The sequence below is a fragment of the Triplophysa dalaica genome, chromosome 9, assembly GCF_015846415.1.
Source record: "Triplophysa dalaica isolate WHDGS20190420 chromosome 9, ASM1584641v1, whole genome shotgun sequence".
Lineage (NCBI taxonomy): Eukaryota > Metazoa > Chordata > Actinopteri > Cypriniformes > Nemacheilidae > Triplophysa > Triplophysa dalaica.
Genome location: NC_079550.1, coordinates 6,110,604 through 6,130,852, shown reverse-complemented (window position 1 = coordinate 6,130,852; position 20,249 = coordinate 6,110,604). Strand labels below are relative to the sequence as shown.

General features: G+C 36.1%; 2 protein-coding genes across 4 annotated transcripts in view; both read right to left on the bottom strand.

The window, feature by feature from the left end:
* Positions 1-43: 43 nt before the first annotated feature.
* ano7 (anoctamin 7) lies at positions 44-13,177 on the bottom strand. The gene is made up of 24 exons (XM_056757451.1): positions 13,014-13,177; positions 10,781-10,930; positions 10,415-10,472; positions 9,818-9,966; positions 7,773-7,880; positions 7,308-7,444; positions 6,903-6,960; positions 6,658-6,768; positions 5,586-5,751; positions 5,400-5,490; positions 5,201-5,297; positions 4,864-5,007; positions 4,657-4,794; positions 4,438-4,536; positions 3,650-3,752; positions 3,445-3,556; positions 3,317-3,371; positions 3,049-3,146; positions 2,803-2,957; positions 2,474-2,679; positions 1,820-1,956; positions 1,213-1,303; positions 803-922; positions 44-333 (listed from the first exon to the last, which is right to left on the bottom strand). The coding sequence occupies exons 2-24, from the start codon at positions 10,868-10,870 to the stop codon at positions 199-201; spliced, it is 2,658 nt and encodes an 885-aa protein (XP_056613429.1). The 5' UTR covers positions 10,871-10,930; positions 13,014-13,177; the 3' UTR covers positions 44-198.
* A 2,318-nt stretch (positions 13,178-15,495) lies between these two features.
* ece2b (endothelin converting enzyme 2b) overlaps positions 15,496-20,249 on the bottom strand; it is a 53,066-nt gene continuing 48,312 nt past the window's right edge. For all 3 annotated transcript variants that reach the window (XM_056756687.1, XM_056756688.1, XM_056756686.1), the window contains 3 exons: positions 19,744-19,934; positions 18,535-18,630; positions 15,496-18,113 (listed from right to left, as the gene is read on the bottom strand). In XM_056756687.1, coding sequence (XP_056612665.1) covers positions 17,937-18,113; positions 18,535-18,630; positions 19,744-19,934 — 464 coding nt within the window. In that variant the 3' untranslated portion in view covers positions 15,496-17,936. The remainder of the gene's footprint in view (positions 18,114-18,534; positions 18,631-19,743; positions 19,935-20,249) is intronic.

The following is a 20,249-nucleotide window of genomic DNA, read 5'->3' as shown; positions in this document are numbered from 1 at the left end:
TGTATTCATAGTGAACATGCAATGTCAAATATGTTCTGAACAATTTTATGCTATCAATTATATAAGTAATATTATATAGTTATATAATTGATGGCATAATATTATATAGTTATGTACAAATACTTCACACAGTTTTTTTCATGGTTTTCAGGATTGTGCCTAAAATGGAAGGGCTTAAAAGTCTAGAACATCAGACTGTCAGAGTGGTGGTTTGTCTTCAAACACAGGTGATGTTCTACAAGGAGAGGGACTCTGAGACATCTGAGATAATACTCTGTGTCGCAGCTCGGAGCTTTGCATTGGTACATCATCTAAAATGGATTTGCTTAAGGACTGAAACACATAGAGAGAATATGAGTGAGACCAGATCAATATCTGTACACACACAAAACATACATATCAGACAGACAACCGTTCAAAGGGGCACTTGAATGAAACGTTCTTCCTGATTTCATGATACAAATGAAAGGAATATTTCTTTAAAATATTTTTTTGCCAACATATTTATTTTTTATTACAATAAATCATTTGAATATTAAATGTTTTTGGAAAGGATTGACCAAATAATGAAGAAAAAGCAGCCTAAGCCCAGAATAAACTGCATGGAATTGTCTGAAGAATCTAGTTTTGATGAGTTTGCACTTAACATTAGTAAAACAAAAATGTTGTACTTCAAAGTGGACTGGCATGTCTATATACAAACTTTGGCGTGGTTGCATTGTCATGACAGAATTCGCTATTGTCACATCAATGGCTTAGTTATACAGTACGGTTGGACAGTATATAGAGTAGACACACTCACCTGATTTTCAGCCAGTGCCTCTTTGGCCATATAATGTTCTCTTTTCATTTTAATCTCCACCTCTTCTGGAATATCAGGCACCATCCAGTCAATAATACGACCAATCAGGAGCACAACATGCTGAAAATCCATAATTAATGTTTTAATGTGAATTATGTGTTTATCATGATTATCTAAATCAGTTCATATTACTTATAAAATGAAATGGCAAATTGATGACTTTTACATAAACAAGATTTTAGATTTTATTATTTTATTTGGTATTTTTCCTTTTAGAAAGAAAACATATATTTAAATTGAATTGCTCTGTTTTGATAGTCGTAAAGGCATTTCACTGATTTAGATTTATAAACCGAACAAATTACAAATTACAATTCAGTCTGATTGATCAATACAACTTATATGAGCACCTCAAATATAATGACAAAACTCAGACGTATGGCCAGAAGATGAAAGTAATCCAGTGTGTGCTTTCCTTTCTCATCTCTGAGGCCTCGATATCTAGTTAAGTAAATAAAAAAAAGTTGAGTAAATAGTTATATAATTACTATATAATATACATGTGATGGTTAATACTGTATACAAGTAGAAGATTTAACCATACATAAAGTTCGAAAACCAATTAAATAATAAAAAACAAATAATTTAGTATTTAAATTCCTAAAACAGTAAGGCGATTTATAAACAAAAGTAATATATCAATTTAGGCATACGACAACTATTTAAACTCACCATCAGCTTTTATTCTGTAATCCAAACATATTTAATCAAAATATTCAGGCGCAAAATTGTATGGGTATTTTACCAGGTTAAGTTGGAATACTGAGTTCTTTCCCACAATAAAAACAACGTGATTTGCTCACACAACACTCTAAAAAGTGCTTTATTAGCTTTGACCCATGCTGGGTAAACTGGACAGAATACACAGCTGGGTTATCTCCACCGATGGTTGGGTAAAACAACCCAGCAATTGGGCTCGTCCGAATTTTGTGTGTTTGTGACAACCACAGTGTTTACCTGCATGTCGTTTGGCTTTGAGTCCAGTTGTCAGGTGCGACTGAGAGAGTAAAGTTGATATAGCCACTCATACTGCCCGCATTGTAGCGGTAATAGAGGCGCGGAAGAAAGTCAGATGTGAACGCAATCAGAAAAGCCTGGCAAAAGAAAAACAGACAAACAAACATGAAAGTTAAGGAGGTTTCTATGTTAAAAGAGAACCTATTACATTAAACATGTCCGTAAAATAACATTTCATGCAGTGTGTGTGAAATAGTCTGCCAAGTCGTAAAGCCGAAAGTGAACGAATAACAAAGCTATTGGCTTGGGAAAAAATTAGTCGACTCTGTCGTTCTAAATTCAGTTCTGCGTCAGATTTGCGTCCCTCTGTGATGCCCACCTTTGGTGCATTTGTGACACTGCGTCGCTGAATGGGGTAGACCAATCACAGCAGACAAGACCATCTGACCAATCAGATCAGAATAGGTGGACAGATGAATCGCCGAAACGAATCATTTGAGAGTCAGTCAGGATAAAAGGTAATAGTAACTGCCTATTATTAGAAACTGGAAGTGTTTTTACACCTTGTACTTAAACTTGTTGTTGAACACTCCATAAATCAAAGTAGGACCTTAAATATCTAAAAATTAGCCAGGAATTACAGAGGACACGTACATTACTGAAGACAGCCAGGTAAGAGATGAACTGTAGAATGGTCAGCCAGATGCCGATGTCTTGAGCTCTTTCCACAACAGGCCTGCGATACTCACACACAAACTTCTGGGCGTCAAGACGAACCTCCACCCAGTTATTTATCAAAGCAAAGAGTGGGGCCAAGGGACAGGCCGCTACAAAGATGGTGATGAAACCAAACTGCAGCACTAAGATAAAGAGTTTCAAAATTAGTCTTCCAGTTTAAGCCTTTTTGAAAAGCTTAAAAATTAAAGTTTGCCATATAGTTTCAAATAAGTCTTCTGCTGATATCTGTTAAATAGAGGACTTACCCATCTCCAGATACTCATCAAAAAGCCCTTCACACACCAGAAGCTGATAGTCTGTTTCCCATGGGCCGAGCTCCATCTTGCTGTCTGATTCATCCTTTATCTCTTCATTGGGACCTGGCTTCAACTTCCTCTTTTGCCACCATCCCTTTAGCTTACTATATAAACACATGATTCATGGCCAAATTCTTAACATTATTTTTATAACGTGTTAAGAAAATCTTAGATACAGTAGACATAAAGACGTACGGCATGATAAATTCCTGGACATTGCTGATGAGCTGTTTTCCTACCATGATGACTAACAGCTCTTGAGCTAATTCAATGAGACATCCAGAGGATCCACACTAAACAAAACAATGAAAGAACCATACATACATGCATAAGACTCTGAAGTGAAGTGATAAAGTATATGGACGATGTGTAGAACAATGTGAACGAAGGTTGTTTGAACAGAACAAAGGACATAGCAAAGAGGAAGAAGAAGACATGTGCTGCCTACAGTGTAAACACTTACATCCTCATTTCGGATTCCTAAGAGCATACTGTAGTTTCCAGGGTATCCAACAAACCTGTAATACAGATTAAAACATAAGACGTCTGTCAGGTCTTCATGCATATTTATTCTCATATTCAGATAACCACCTGCCCTTGAAGAATGCAATGTAAACAGGAGATGAGTAGAAGTTGACAAACTGGAAGACAAACACCTTGAGGATAAATGCATCCTCGTATTTGGTCTGAGTGCGGTGCATTTCTAAAAGAAGGTAAAATATAAAATTGTGTTTTTGTATTTAGAAATTCTTCATCAGTATATTTACTGTAGCCTACATGCAGTTAGGTGACTTACCCCATTGGGTCAGAATCTTGGCCAGGTATGTATACAGCCGTGATAACAACAGAATAACCACTAAATTAAGCATAGAACCAGTAAGACTAGCTATCCTTCCAGCCTGTGTGAGATAAAAATGTTCTCTTAGTTAGCAATAGTGAAAGCATGGTTCATTTGTAGCTTTTACAAATACAACATATAAGAATGATTAGTTAAATATGGTCAAGATATTTTTTAAGTGATGATAGTTTTGATGGATGGACAGCTTCACTGCCATCTGGTGGGGACCTGGCAGCGCTATGAAGACCAAATTGGGCCATAAACCAACAAACCAACCAAGCTATAGGGTAACAGACAACCATTGGATGGTATTGGTTGGCCTATCGAGCAAGGCTCTGGTAATTTAATTCATTATGGCTCTTGTCATTTATTTCATTATTATTGTTCAAAATTATTCATCTTAGATGCTGTGTATGTCATTTAGCCTCATAATTAATTGATCCCTCACATTGAGTGTTTTTCAAAAATTCTCTGTTCACGAAAGTCATAAACATCTGAGATGCATGAGCATCAGTCAATTTTAACAGAAACTATTCAGTTTTAAACTAAATTTCTCTGTACTTCTTCTTTCTACAGTCACTTTGGATCAGGGTGTTTGCTCATTTAAATGTTTTGCAAATATATCTCACCTAAGAGAACAGGACAATTGCTGCATTAACAGTCCCATCACAATCTCACTTTCACAATCTTCGTTATGAAAACTATATTCCAACATGGTCAGATATGAGAAATGTAAAGAAACTTACTGAGAAAATGAAGAAGGCATTCTGAGATCTGTAGATAATGATGCTTAAAATGGTCCGATACAGGATAATCCCCATTAGGAATATCAAAACCATGGAAATCTGTAAAGGTGAAGCATTATATTTGTATTATTAATCTTTTTGTGACTGAAGAAGACATTCCAAAGACAACGATCTAAACCCCCCTAGGAGTGGACACTAGTAAGTCATGCATTGACTAACCATTAGAATGATGACCATGTTGCCGGTCAAAGTACGTCTCAGTCGTTGTCTCTCAGGAAAGTGGGGCTCCTCTGCCCCAGTCACAGGATTACGAACGGAATTTGGTGCCAATGCTGTAAATTCTGGCCTTGGCCTCTCCTAATATCAGAAAGTCGTGGTAGGAGCAATATTGGGAAATAGCATCAAACTGTAATATTAAATCATCACCTCAATATCTTCAAATTCAGAGCAGTCCCAGCGGTGGGCCAGTATGGAGCTGGTGCGTTTCCAGTACTCCAGGAAGGTGACCGCCCACAAAGACATGAACATACTGAAGAACACGGTTCCTCCATTGTCAAATAACAAGCCTGCCTATTGCAAAGTTTTGAACAGGCAGTGTGAGTACAACATGTGATAGCATCTAAATTGTAATTTGGAAAAACGTTTATTTATTATTGTTAGTTGGGATTTATTATCTCTTTTAAAAAGACACCTAAGAATGTTACTCAGCATTTAATTCAAACCTCAGGCATTTCAAAGCTTGGTAAAAAAGCAGAACAGTCACCTTATATATATAGCAAATGCTGGAGAGGTTCCAGTAACTGCAGATGTTGCATAGCGGACACATGACAAATGCATCTTCACTGGAGCAAAGTTCTTCTCTATGAAAGAGATACAGCATTAACACATGAAGGTCAGTGGTCGGGAATCGGGACGGGTCGTCGATTTTATTCAGTTATTGACAAGTAGAAGATTTTACTCACGCTGGAACATCAGTGACCATCAGCCAGACCCCAAACAAAAATATGACTAAACCCACTACAGCTGCAGGTAACAGCCAGCCTGTGTAGAAGCCTGCAGAGAAGACAAATGAAAAATTTAAAGTACAGATCACATGCAGTCCATTAACAACCAGCTCTCTGTGCACTGTAGGTGAGGCATAATCGTACCAAGCCAGGCAAAATAGAGGGCTATCTTCTCTCCGAAGTACTCGCGAATATGATCCAGTGGCTGGTATTTCCTCCAGCAAGCCCAGCGAGCCCAGTAATGATGAAGAATCTGCCTCATGTTGAGAGACTGTGGATCTACTGGAGTTGTCGGCATGTCAAATGGACCCTAATCATAAAATACAAATTATTTAAGTTTTTAATCATATTTTCTATTAATTTCTTTATTAACAGTGTGGTAAGGTTTTGTGTGATTTGAACACATCATATGGTTTCAGGACGCATATAGACGATTTCAAAGTGATAATATAAACAAACGTTAGTGCGCATGCATGCGTCGGGGAGTGCCTTTGACTTTCAGTACACATGCACAAACAATAGAGTGCCTGTAGATTATTTCTGATAACAAGAAACCGAGAAGAACCATTACTTGCTAAACTTGTCTCTCCACTGTTTTGAATTTAGACTACGATACCGCTAGACCGCTAGATGTCAATACCAACACTTTGATAAAATGCGACAAAACAACAGGACCAAAAATTGTTAATTGAATCAAATTAAAATACATCAAAATTCTACAAATCGTTGATTTAATACTATTGTTATACATAAAATAATTGTATAAATTAATATGAACATAAATACAATAAAATAAAATAAATTTAAATAGTTATAGTTATATTATAAGACACTAGCAAGACAGATAAACAAACACAGACCGGAAGTTGATTGCAGTCCAGTTTTAATCATGCATTATGACAAAATTTTCATAATGACACACGAACAGAGCGAGACAAATTGTAACTAATCAATATTAAACTGATCGGAAATATAGATGTTGCGCACCAGAACTACACGATGAGCCACACGGTTGAAGTGTCCAGTTTGATACAGTAAACAAGAGGCAATGATCAAGCTTTACTGGTGGAGAAACTTCTTCCATTTTCATGAGAGATTCCAAAGACAAACACTTTTCTTTATTATATCCCTCATAGTACTGTACGCATATGTAAACAAGAATGAATGTGTGTGTTTGCTGAGGTTATGTTCATACTAATGGTGTCTACACACGTACCTCATGAAGAGGAAACGCAGCGCTGAAGACCTTCTCACTAACCAGCCTGCCAATTCCAACCTCGCCTTCCTTCAACTCTCCATACGGAGTCCTGGCTAAGATCTCATACAGCTTTAGAAGAGAAGTAAACAAGAAAAATCAATGTATGATTCTTTAGTTAATGTATCCAGAGCATTATGGAGATAAGAAGACACAAAGTCTACAGAACAAACATTAAAGTTTAGGAACAAGCTCTTCAAACTCACTATCTGGTGTCTTTGTGTGGGCTTGAAGAAGGTGTCTTTGTTTTCATGACCCATAAACCTGAAAGAAGCATCACATTTGTGTAAGACAATGTTTTTGTGAAGGATGATAGCACTTCTATTTTGCATAAGCGTGTGGTAGTGTGTCAGCTGTTTGTCTTTTAGGAGGTGCTGTAGTCTATATAAATATTTGAGTGCATGGACTTTGTAAAATGTGATGCTCATATCCTCCTATGTTTGATGTTCACTGTTTTGAGTTCTTTTGAAGAAACATTTGATCCACATGCAAACTTGTTTGAATTAAGCACATGGCTGCATGTAATTTCAGATTCTTGTCCTGTGTATCTCTAGTACAAGGAAAAAAATATTTTAGGCTTAAAGGCAATAGAATTCAGTGTAGAACTGTACCTCTCAAGTTTATTGCTGCGAAACTGACACGTATAGTAGTCCAACGGAAGGTTGGGCACATCCTGGGCCATTATGTTTGGAATGTGCAGTTTGTCCAGGACGTTCTCCGACCAGTTTGATATCAGTGTTGTGACGACCTGAATTCACAAACTATTAATAGATTGAACATTGCAACACCGTCTCACAGGAACTTGTAACTATTTTACAATGTGGTTAATTCATTTTCACTATTTCATTTGTGCGTTTTAGTATTTAAGCTTTCTTGCCAATAATGGTTATGTTTAGGGTTAGCATCAGTATTACTTTTTTCTGCTAACTACACATTTTTGTATTCATTTAATATGCAATAATATGAATTAACAACCTTGTAAAACAGCTTACTGTGAGACTTGTGCGTTGAGTATTTTTTTAAAAAAAAAGGGGGAATCATTTGCTTTATGGTCTGCATAAAAGATCACTTTTTACCTGTAATGGTACCCGAAGGCTGATCTCTTCAGCGAAATAACACAGAATATTCCAGGGGGCGCTCAAAAGAACATACGTAGTTTTTGTTTTTCCCTGCACAACCTCTTTCTGGACACATTTGAAGATGGAAACTGACATTAAATGCATTGCAGATCCTAATATTCAGTTCAAAATGTATCACACATGTTATGGGTGAATCTCTTTTTATAGCAAAACACGACCCAAACTGTGACCCAAGATGTGACCCTGGACCACAAAACCGGTCATAAGTCGCAAAGGTATATTTGAAGAGTTTGGTTCTACGATGAGATAATTATTGTGTTTTTTTGTTATTTTATCATGTTTTTATTGTGTTTTATTCTGTAAGTTAGCTGTATTTTTTTGTTATTATGTCTTAAATCAAAACAAACCAACTGCAGTTTGATTGATATTAATTGGAATGCACGGAAACAAAACATGTTTTTGGATTTTTTGAAACAGAGTTATCTCATTTTGGAACCAAACTCTTCATTTCACGAGTTCACCTGAGCAGATAATGAAGATAGCAGGGGTAATAAAAGTATGTGTGTTTGGCGTGCTGTCCGGAGAGCAGGTTCCGAGCTGGCCCGTTCCATCCGAAGCCGGAACGCTCCTGCCCCCAATAGGGGTGAGTGCGTGGAGCTCGTAAACAGGCGAGTCCAGAACTCACCCCCCAGAGTCCTGCTATCAAAAAGCTCAAGTAGAGGAACTGGGGAGGTGGTGGGATGTGAATCCTTTAGAGACGGCTTCAGGTAAGGATTTTTCTTCTAAATTTGCTGTCTTTTTCTATAACTTCACGTTTTAGGACTGTGTTTCAAGACTACATTAAAAAATCTGCAAGAAAAACAGTAAAATTAAGTTTTTCTTACAGTGATCAACTTAGGTGTGAAGTTCTGAATTTCAGCTTTGGTGTTCATCTACTCTCCACAAAGTCATTACAGCGGTAAGCCAATAGAGAGCGTTAAAACAAACCTGCTCTGAGGAACCCTAGATGGACAAATTTAAAGGCGACTTTCTCAATATTTAGATTTTGTAGCATGTCAGATTCCAGATTTTCAAATAGTTGTATCTCTGCCAAATATTATCCTATCCTAACAAACCATATATCAATGGAAAGCTTATTTATTTACACATTTCAGATGATGTATAAATCTAAATTTCGAAAAATTGACCCTTGTGGCTGGTTTTGTGATCGAGGGTCACATATTTCATGCTAAATGCAACTTTAGTTCTATCCACAACATACTGTATGTAGCACCCTTGTCCATTTTTTGTAAAATCAAAAGGGAAAATGTAGGAGACAAAAGGGGACAGTAATGGACTGATAATGAAATGGAATGTATAGCACCACAAACATACTGTATGTAACATATTTAAAAATAACATCACATTGTTTGGAAAGTAAACTGTAAAACAAATCCTAGCCAACATGTGTTGGCATATTAGCATATACGTTTTTCTGTTCAAGGTTATTTTCAAACCAGTCAATATTATATATATATTCAATATTATACATACAATGCTTACAATGGAGCCAAACGGCACCCATAAACAGTGTATACCAGGAGGTCATCCTCCTAGAAATGTACAAATGATGGTTTGAACCATTAAAGTAGATTACCAAATGGTCAAGCTGCTTTTAAACCCACTTTGCATTTATTCTATTAACATATTAAAACGTTTTTGCAAACCAATAGGGATCAGAAGAAAAAAATGAATTTGCCATACCAACATTAATAAAGAATAATTTGTATTGAATAATACAGTATATTTTCATAAATCAATTAATCAATAAACTTCAAAAAGTAAACTGCAGGGTAGTCCCTTTTCACTGTCTATATCTTTCTCACAAACTGCAATTCTTCATGTGCAATGGTGCATGATCGGTTTCTAAAACCATTAAAAAGTTTGTATAAAAACGTGTTTGTATGTCCAAGATCAAAGACGCTATATTTTCTTAATAATGCATTTTGCAGTTTCCACAACTGAGTTAATCTCTGAACACAGATCTATGATAAATTATGTACCGTCTCCTGATGAAGACCGGCAGTCTGGAGTCTGGAGAGAAATTCTGTCCTCCACTTCCTGTGGGCATCACGCGAGGAACTGGCTGCTTCTTCGTCTGATTCAGCCGACTTTAAAGGGTTCACAGACTCCTCCCAAACCAAAACAAAATCTGTCAATAGATCCAAAATGATGCAATTAATTTTTGTTTTTCTTTTACTAAAACTTTCAGCATTTATATTTTGGCATTATAAATAGGTTGATAAACCTCATACAAACACTGTAAACATTATTTTTTTAAAAAGTCAAAAAACGTAAAATTACAGAAAAAGACAACAAATTTACAAGAAAAAACAAGTAAAACTATTTAATATATATCCTTATATCCTATAATTTTACATGAAAAAAATGTGGTATATTTCTGTTTCTCCAGCGTACCTATTTTTTTTACAGTGTATGAGAAAGTACAAACACATCTTTCAATAATTAAAATAAATTATTCTGAAATTATGTTCTACAGTATACAAAGTGATCACACATTCTTCGACTCTTTAAGATTTGGTATTTCAAGAACAAAGCGTATCCCATTTATGTCTGGCATTATGTCTGAAATTACTCACCAATGCGAGTGACCCCATCACTGAACAGGTTCATGTTTTCCTGAGGTGTGGCATGCATCTGTGTATGACATATAGACATCCCCATCATAACCATACATCAATACCAACAACTGCTCTGCATGCAAAGCCGAAGAGAATTATTTTCAGGACAATCCCAAGCAAAATTCTCTAATGAGCCTCTTATCAGGAATATCAGGGTGGAGTTGTGAGAAGCTGTAGGAAACTGTAAGAGTTTGGCATGCATGTGTTACATTGTCAAGTGATAATTAGCTTCCTCTCTTTGTGACTGGAGATGGGTTTTGTAAACAATATGCACTTTTCTCTTCAACAGTGTAAATTAAAAGATAACACAAGCTGTTCTTGTACCTTCATGCTACCGTAGGTTTGTTCCGGCTGATCAGAGAGGGCGATGAGAGTAGCATTGTCCTCTACTAAATTCTTCTTTCTCTTCATCATCACCCTGAGCCAGCGTTACTCTGTTTTGTCCGACTGTAGACAGATTAAGTTTCTACCCCCCTTTTGAAAAAGCACAAAGAAAAAAACTGATGAGGAGCATGTGCAAGAGTGACATTATAACAACTAAGAGTATTGGATCAAAGGGGATCAAAGCTATTTATAAGTAATGTCATACAGATTAAAAGTGGTATCTTCATGAAAAATCTCATAACAACCTGTATCTAATAGCCTGATTCTCAGACGGTAGATGATGGAAGTTATCACTAAAAAATCATGCTATAAAGAGATCCAAGAGACACTCTAATACCAGCAAGTTACACTCACTCATTATAAATACATTTGCTGAAGAAACAACAGTTTGCACAAAATGATCCAATTATAAAAGTGCACTGTGTCCTCAGAAAACCCCTGAAGATCAGAAGTCTCTTAAGTGAACCGTGATACACAGAACATCACTGCAAACACAATCGCATGCAGTTAACTACACGTGAACATATCTCCAGAAGTATAGGACACTTGAAGGGATAGTTCACCCAAAAATTGTGTAAGCTCATTTATTCACTCTCGAGTCATTTCAAACCTGTATGACTTTCTTTCTTCTGCAAAACACAAAAGAAGATATTTGGAAGAATGTTGGTAACCAAACAACACTGGATGCCATTGACTTCCAATGAGACTTTTCTCAAAATATATTCTTTTGTGTTCCACAGAAGAAAGAGTCATACACAAGCTTTGAATAAAACAATGGTGGATAAATTATGACAGAATGGTTAGTGTTGGGTAAACTCTCCATTTAAGCCTGACTAAATAACACAAAGTCAATGCATTAGCCTACATAACAAAATATCATACCTGATGGTATTTATTAAAATGACAGCACATTTTTTCATGGCAAAACATTTCATGAAATATTAGAATGTTTGTTAACTTGTTAATATTAAGAGAGTTATACAGATATATATTAGCATTGTCATACAGATACATACATACATATTTAATAAAATAAATGAAAACAGTGGTTAGTGTCAGTTAGTGATTGCAGACAGGTAAAAGACAAAATGTCTAACCCAATGACATTTGTATGTATTAAAGTCGGGCTGAATTGTACTAAAACTTTGTGTAAGTACTGAAGTTTCAGCGCCGTCTTCATTACTCACTTTCTGTGTCAACAACACCACCCAGACGTTAAGCCTGATATCTGAAAAATATGTGTTTTTCATGCACTACAGAACACTAGTTGAGGATGTTATTTGGATCAGCGAGCGCAACCCTCCCACCAATCAAAAATCTGAATTTCAAATATGGGTCATGTGCCAATAAAGTATCAGGCAGTATATACAAAAGTATTGTATATAACTATAATATGTAAATAAAAACACTGTAGTTTAAAAGTCAGAGAGCACTTGTTAAAATTAATAAAACATTATTTTTAACGTAATATATATATATATTTTTTACAATTGATCTAAAGAACACAAAAGTGCATTCTAAGACTGATATACAGTAATTATATTACTTAATTTTCTGCTATGTGCCAAAGAAGTGTGACTTCACATCAAGCTGCTGGATTCAAACCTCGTCTGCCTTAATAAAAGAAGAAAAAAACTAGAGCTTAAAACTTAGACTAAGTAAACTTTTGAACAAGTGTGAAATGAATTGCATTTCTTTTTCCAGTAGACGCTCTTTGATCACAGCCACTTACAAATAAGTTGCTGAAATATACAGTGCCATTCAAATCCACAAACCAGTTGGTTAAAACAAACTTTGAACGTTTTTAAATGTTTGACTGAAGGTTGAAAAAAGTTTTGAAAGCCTTGTAAGGCAAACCGCCTTCATTTGAGACCATAGGATTTGTGAAATGTTAGATCACCTTCTACATCAAACACTTTTAATCCAATTACAACATAGGATGACCATCTTCAGTTTGGTGGTAGCTTGAAAGCTCTTGGAGAAGCTCAAGCTAATGATGTTGGTTTCCAGTAAAGAATAAAAAGCTTCTCTGACATTATATAAATACTGCTTTAGTATGCAGCACATGGGTATTAAAACTTACTGTTTATTTCAGTCCCACACTCCAATTCTAGTATATGTCTCTGTCAATGTTATCATGATTAGATTTTGCATCCACCTTCTCATTTCTCACCTGTAATTTCTGTCCTAATGCCGTCTGTCCTGCTCTCTGGATCTGTGGCAGCTCCAGTTGTCTTCAACTCAAAACCTTGCCGTTTTCTTTAAAATAATATAATTAATAATATATAATAATATCATTTATGTTATCACCTCCCTCAGCACTCCAGAACTGTATGAGAGCACAATCCTCCAGCAGGGCGAGTAATAGACTGTAAGCAGCGAGGAAACAGAGCAGTAGAGTCTGTGCAGGTCTTGTTTGCTGTTAAGGAGGAGTTTCTCTATACTTCACTCACACACACATTTGCAAATACACACTCTTGCACACAGAAACCAAACAGTAATATATATTCATTGTGTCAATCTTGTCAAAGAAAATGCTTTCTTGAAACAGACACGTATTAAGAACTCAAATGGAGAATTTATTTTATAATATGAGCACACACTGAATTTCTCTCAGTCGTGAGCACACCCCTCACATTTTAGTAAATATTTTAATTTATCTTTTATGTGACAACACTGAAGAAATTACACTTTGCTGTAATGTAAAGTAGTTTGTGTACAGCTTGTAAAACAGTGTACATTTGCTGTTCTCTCAAAATAACTCAACACACAGCCATTAAGCTCTAAACCGCTGGCAACAAAAGTGAGTACATCCTTAAGTGAAAATGTCCAAATTGGGCCCAAAGTCTCAATATTTTGTGTGGCCACCATTATTTTCCAGCACTGCTTTAACCCTCTTGGGCATGGAGTTCACCAGAGCTTCACAGGTTGACACTGGAGTCCTCTTCCAATCCTGTATGATGACATCAAAGAGCTGGTGGATGTCAGAGACCTTGCGCTCCTCCACCTTCCATTTGAGGATGCCCCACAGATGCTCAAAGGGTTTAGGTCTGGAGACAGGTTTTAGGTCCATCACCTTTACCCCCATCTTCTTAAGCAAGGCAGTGGTGGTCTTGGAGGGGATGATGCTCTGCTTCAGTATTTCACACTATATGTTGGCATTCATGGTTCCCTCAATGAACTGTAGCTCCCCAGTGCCGGCAGCACTCATGCAGCCACAGACCATGACACTCCCACCTTCATGATTGACTGTAGGCAAGACGCACTTGTCTTTGTACTCCTTACCTGGTTGCCACCAGACACCGTGCTGCATCTCAGTTTCAGGGTCTTGGCATTCTCATTATAGCCTAGGCCATCTTTATATAGAGCAAGAATTATTTTTTTTGGATCCTCAGGGAGTTCTTTGCCATAAGGTGCCACTTCCAGTTTGAGAGAGTGAGAGCATTAACACCAAATTTAACACACCTGCTCCCCATTCACACCTGAGACCTTGTAACACTGAAGAATCATATGACACTGGAGAGGGAAAATGGCTGATTGGGCCCAATTTGGACAATTTCACTTAGGGGTGAACTCACTTTTGTTGCCAGTGGTTTAGACATTAATGGCTGTGTTTTGAGTTATTTTGAGGGGACAGCAAATTTACACTGTTATACAAGCTGTACACTCACTACTTTACATTGTAGCAAAGTATCATTTCTTCAGTGTTGGCACATGAAAAGATATAAAACAATATTTACCAAAATGTAAGGGGTGTACTCACTACTGTGAGATACTGTGTACCTTAGGAGATTTTATGAAAATAAATTATTAAAATATACTTCAAAAAATATGTTAGCGTTTTTAACAAATAAATATATTGGGAAAAAATCTAGCAATTTTGGTTGTTAAGATTTTAATTATTTTGTTCGAGTAATTTTAATTGAACAAATTATTACTGTTAGTAAATCAACCTCAATTTTATTATATTTATGTATATATAACAACCTTGGCAGTTGATCTAGTTCACAGCATGCTTTGTATCTGACTACATTGGAGATTCGTTTTCCAGATTAACTGTCATTTTTAATGTTTTTCAGTAAAAAAAAGACTTAAATTGTTACCGTTGTTCAGAAGAGCGATGCTTTTGCCTAGGCTGAGGGAGGCACATTATTAGTCATGAAGTGTATTATTTAACTTATTGAGCAGTAACTGTACTAATGCCAGTAAAGAGACCACCAGTCTCAAATTTCATAATGAAATATATATTTAAAGTAAAGTAATCCGTGAAGTTAAAATTCAACATGATGTTGTTCAGCGTAATATTTTTTTGTTTACTTTCAGTAACATTTACTTGATATTTTAACAAAAACTCAATGTATTTAATAAGTAGAATTACTTTATTCTGGTTAGTAAGTTGTACAAGAATTATAGCAGCACATTTTACTTACTATTTCTTTTTGTTAAACTCGCTTTAAACAGACATGTTTGACTCCTGACGTATTTTGCAGTGTCCGAACACTGCATTTGTAAGATATTGTGTCAAGTTAAGTTAAAAGAACTTAAACTTTTACACGTATCTGTTATTTCTGCAATTGCATGTTTAAAAAATATATAAAAATATATTCAAAATGCATTTCGTGTATAACATAAACTCAACTACAATAATCTTTTTTTATAATATATATCGTTTATTGGATTGACATTTGTCTAGGTGGAACATTGCACTACACAACTGGCAGAGCATCTTGTCCTGTCAACTAATATATCAGGGAATGCAGTCATTAAAAAAAGAAAAACACAACAAGGACAGTGTAATCTCTCAAACATCAATGCCAGCAGTACAAGTGAGACATGAAAACAAACACCAGTTGATTAAATGTGCATGTACATTATAAATTAAATAAGGCAACAATCTTCATAATTGAAAAAAAGAAAGCAAGGCAACGGACAACTTCAGCAACAAACGGCAACAGGGTGGACGCTATCAGCCTGCTCTGTCCCATATCAACGCCATGTACTGTATGTGGCACATTTAATGACATTCAGAAAAATAATCAATCACATCTATGATTTTATCTTCTTGGACACTGAGTGTTAGGGTCAGAATATTACCGATACCTCCATTCCATCAAGCCACAACCTAAAAAATGGCTTTCATCCAGTAAAATGAATACAAACAGAAACTTTATCAGGTCTGAACCCGTATTGTTTTTATATGCAACTTGGTATTTGTGATTGAAATCGTGAATAAGCAGGTAAATAACACACTTCATGGCATGTACTGGCTAGTACTTAACATTTCAAGTTTCCATTTGACTTTTAAACTTGAAGTCTAGTATATTTAAGACTACATATGTCCTGTAGATCTCATTCCACACATCTATACTTTTAAAAATTAAGGCCGAATCTAAATCATCCTGGCACCTGACACTACCTCGCATTCCTTACGAAGCCCAACAACATTAACACCACAGAAAATATGTATAATTTATAAGAAATATATGACAAAGTCTGAGCCATTCAGTCTGATGGCGTACAATACATCATCAATGCAAACCTCTATAGAAAAAGACTTAAGGTAAAATTTCAGGGAGATATGCCGAACAATAATAATAAAAAACAACAAAAACTAGATGGAATTGGAGTTAAAATCAGGCAATCCACATTAACCAGATTCTTTGTCACAAAGCAAGATGTCAGACACTTTAATCCGCAGTTCAATCACATTATACTGTACGCTCAGGGTCAAAAAATGATGAGGGGTAATCTGCATACAGCAAAAATCTAACCTGAAACGTTCAAATAATACATCTTTGATGCAACACCCTGAAACACTTTTAATGGTGCCGGGACGTTTAGCAGAAGGTACAACTGTTAGGGCAAACATCAAAGAAACAGTTAACAATATAATTTAAAAAAGAAAAGTATGTCTTATCTATATTTTGACTAAACTGGATACATTTTCCCGCATTGTGGCATCATTTTTATTACAGAAAGTCATAATAATATGCCTTTAATATGTAGTCATGTAATAAAAATAACATGAAAAAAGTAAGAATCTGGAGGAGAAAAAAACTTAATAAAACTAACAACAAATGTACTTGTCTTAAAAATAATGTCACAATGCAAAAGTCTTAATGATCCAACAAAAATGTCCAATTTTCTTTACGCAAAATATAATTCCTTTTGTTTCATTTGATTTTGGGGTGAATTTCACCTTGCGATTCACCCTTTTAGTGGTTTTCAGAATATATGATAGCACTTCAGTAGACTTGACAAAGTTCTGCACAAGGCAGACAACAGACGTCTTACTTTACAGACACATTTACACAGAAAAACATCACACAGTCTCACCCTCACATGATTTAAGACAAACACAGTGATAACACAAAAAAAAGAATTCTAATGAAGGCAAAGCAGTGCGGATTTCCACTTTCACCTACGCAAGGAACAAAACCGAAATTGTTCTTTGGCAACAAGCAGTTTAAAATGAACACTTCATTTCAACTTTGTCTGGATCTAAACATGACACCACACACACAGGTGGGATGAACAAACAGTGGCTATCCCCGTCATTCATAAAAGCAATCGAAAAACACACTTTCATCCTTGAAAGAACTTCCTGTCGGGGGCACAATTGTCGTTCAGCACTTCCTGTGAGGTCATTACGAGATTATGGAACTTCCTTTGAAGTCATCATCACAGGTGGAGCCGACGCATTTCCTGTGAGGTCACAATGAGGGACTCCCAGTGGCATCACAATGTTCATGTTCTCCATCTCAGACGGCGAGAAATCAAGCTTGTTGTAAACGGAATGAAGGACGGAAACACACATATGCACTGGACGCACGGATTGTCCCCTTAGTTGTCCCCCAACTTCCGCAAAGGAATAAATAAAACGTGGTGTGGCGGTAGAGGAAAAACAGATATCAGTCGGCCGAAAACACAGAAGAACCTAAAAATTGGCAGATGCTCGCTTTCTCCTTGTATGACTTTGAGCTCATAAATAAAAAAACTGTGCTTGAGAAAGAGCCAAAACTGTCCATTCAGATTTGTTGGCCAGGCTGGTCTGTGCGAGTAAGCTGGTGGCCCCTGGTGTCTTCTGGGTAACGGTTTACCACACCTCACAGCGATGCCCTGAGTTCATGGAAGACCCCAGCGGGCACTGGAAGTGCTCTGCGAAGTCGGGAGAATTGGACAGAGTGCCGATCACACGGTATTTGGGTGGACTGTGGGGGTCCGTCATCAGACCCTCGTGAGCACTTTCTGGAGTTCGGACTGAGCACCACACCTAAAGAGAACGAAAAAGGAATTTGTCTCAGAACAAATGCTTTCAAAAGACAAGTTTGTTTTCTAGTGTTACTTTAGCTTAAGTGGTTGAATGAGCTAACAAACTCTGTTATAGATAAAGGATGCACCAAAACATAATTTCTGTATCAATATATTCATTGTGATTATTTTTGTCATTGTGACCGGGTCTACAATGATTCCACACAAAGGATCCCCCTTTTCTAAATGACTTAATATATTGACAAACTTCTGTTATTAAATAAATTTGCTATATGTGCAATAGCATGAATAGTTTTATGCCCAATGTCACTTTAGATCAAATTGCCTGCAACATGTATGCTTGTATGATATATACTGTACGTACAGTGATTAAAGCAAGATTATTTTGGTATGAGTAGAGTTGTGCTGGCGCAAGGCAATACCTGTGCAAAACCCACAAAGAAGAGTTGGTCGTTGGTCAGATTGACAGCTGGGAGTCTTTTCTCTCCTCCGTTCTTTTGCACCCATGATCTATACGCCTGTATAAATAAGAAAAAAATCAAACTAATTATTTACTTCAATGAAATGCTATATTGTCATTTATACCTTTAACTATAAAGAGAAGTGTACAATCCTGTCCCGTAGGGCCAGTTTAGCTCCAACTCTAATCTAAGAACAGCATTTCTAGATGTATTGTGGCCAAAGCTCAGGAGTGACGAAGTCCTCCAACAGCAATGTGAAAGACTGACAGCATGACAAGACGCATGAAAAATGCGATAAAAATCAAGGTCATCACATAAACAAGAAGTGACGAAAAAACGTCTGAATCACGAAAGAGGAAAAACTCGAATTTACATGGGTTCAGCTTTTACACGATGGAGACAGCCCCGGCCGGCAAAGGATCTATAAGGCGATACCATGCTTGCTCTCTTTCTTTTGGACAGGTATGTAATGCTTTGAGAAGAACTTAATGGATTTAGTTTCTAATTCGTTACGTGGATTTACACAATACACTCATGTGTTTGGAGGAGGCGTGGTTTTGGATGGCGAATCAGATAGAGGGTGGAATTATAATTTCAGTGCTAGCAGGCTAAAATTAGCACCTTTCCAAATCAAAAACCCCACCTTAAAAAGTGAATATGAACTTGTTTTTCTTTGCAGTATTTGAAGAATGAAAAAAATACAGAGCATCTTTTCTGTTATTTTCACCTGTTTCTCCAGTTTTCATTTCTTAAAAATAAATGCAAAAGGATACATTATTCTTATTTGAAATTTGTTGAAATCATGTTTACAGAATAAAACAAAAAATATGATTTTACCTTAACACATAGCAATAAATAGCAAATTCAGAAAACCTAAAAATTGTCCCTTAATTTTTCGAATTTAATCATTGATTTGCTAAATCAGATGTATTTTATTAAGGTCTGAAGTATACTCCACATGCGGTTCATGCGGGACTGCACACCCCTGCCTTATCAGAAAATAATAATAAACTTGACATCATTTTGAATATTTTCATGCATATGCAGAGATCGAACCTTACGTTGGCCACCATGACTGTCAAAGAGTATGTAGTTCTCCAGTGTGCATGATTCAGCTACTGTATATGAAGTAATGATACAGCATGTTGTGTTTAAACAGAAGTAACTTACATGATAAGCAGCTTTCAAGCCTCCATTGTCAGCTATGTTTTCTCCCAGTGTCTGTTTTCCATTAATATGCTCTCCATTGATGGTGTACTGATTGTACTGATCCACCATACATTCAGTGCGGTTCTTAAACGCGTCGACTGATGAGTTCTGCCACCATGGTCGAAGGTTTCCATCTTTGTCATACTCTCTACCTGTTAAAGGTGGTTCGTCCAGAAAAAGATTATTAGTTTAATACAACTATTAAATAATTTCTGTCTAATTTCAGTTAACATTATTTATATTCTATTATTTAATATATAATTCATATAGTTTACTAAAACTACATTTTTTTCTGTTTTAATTCTGTTTAATTTGAATAAACATGTCTGTTTAATTTTAATTTTATGTTTTATTATTTTATATATAACATATATTAAAGTTATCATATGTTACTCAAAAAGTATTGAAAAAAATCTGTTGATTGAAAAGAAAAAAAATATCAGCATACATATAATTTTAAACACGTT

Excerpts from the sequence above, each read along its gene's own strand:
- ano7 (XM_056757451.1), bottom strand. The coding sequence starts at position 10,870 with ATGATGAAGAGAAAGAAGAATTTAGTAGAGGACAATGCTACTCTCATC. Across the intron at positions 7,881-9,817 it reads CCGGTCTTCATCAGGAGACG|AAAGAGGTTGTGCAGGGAAA; the intron begins GTACATAATTTA and ends AAATGTGTCCAG. Across the intron at positions 5,008-5,200 it reads GCATTTGCTATATATATAAG|GCAGGCTTGTTATTTGACAA; the intron begins GTGACTGTTCTG and ends ACTTTGCAATAG.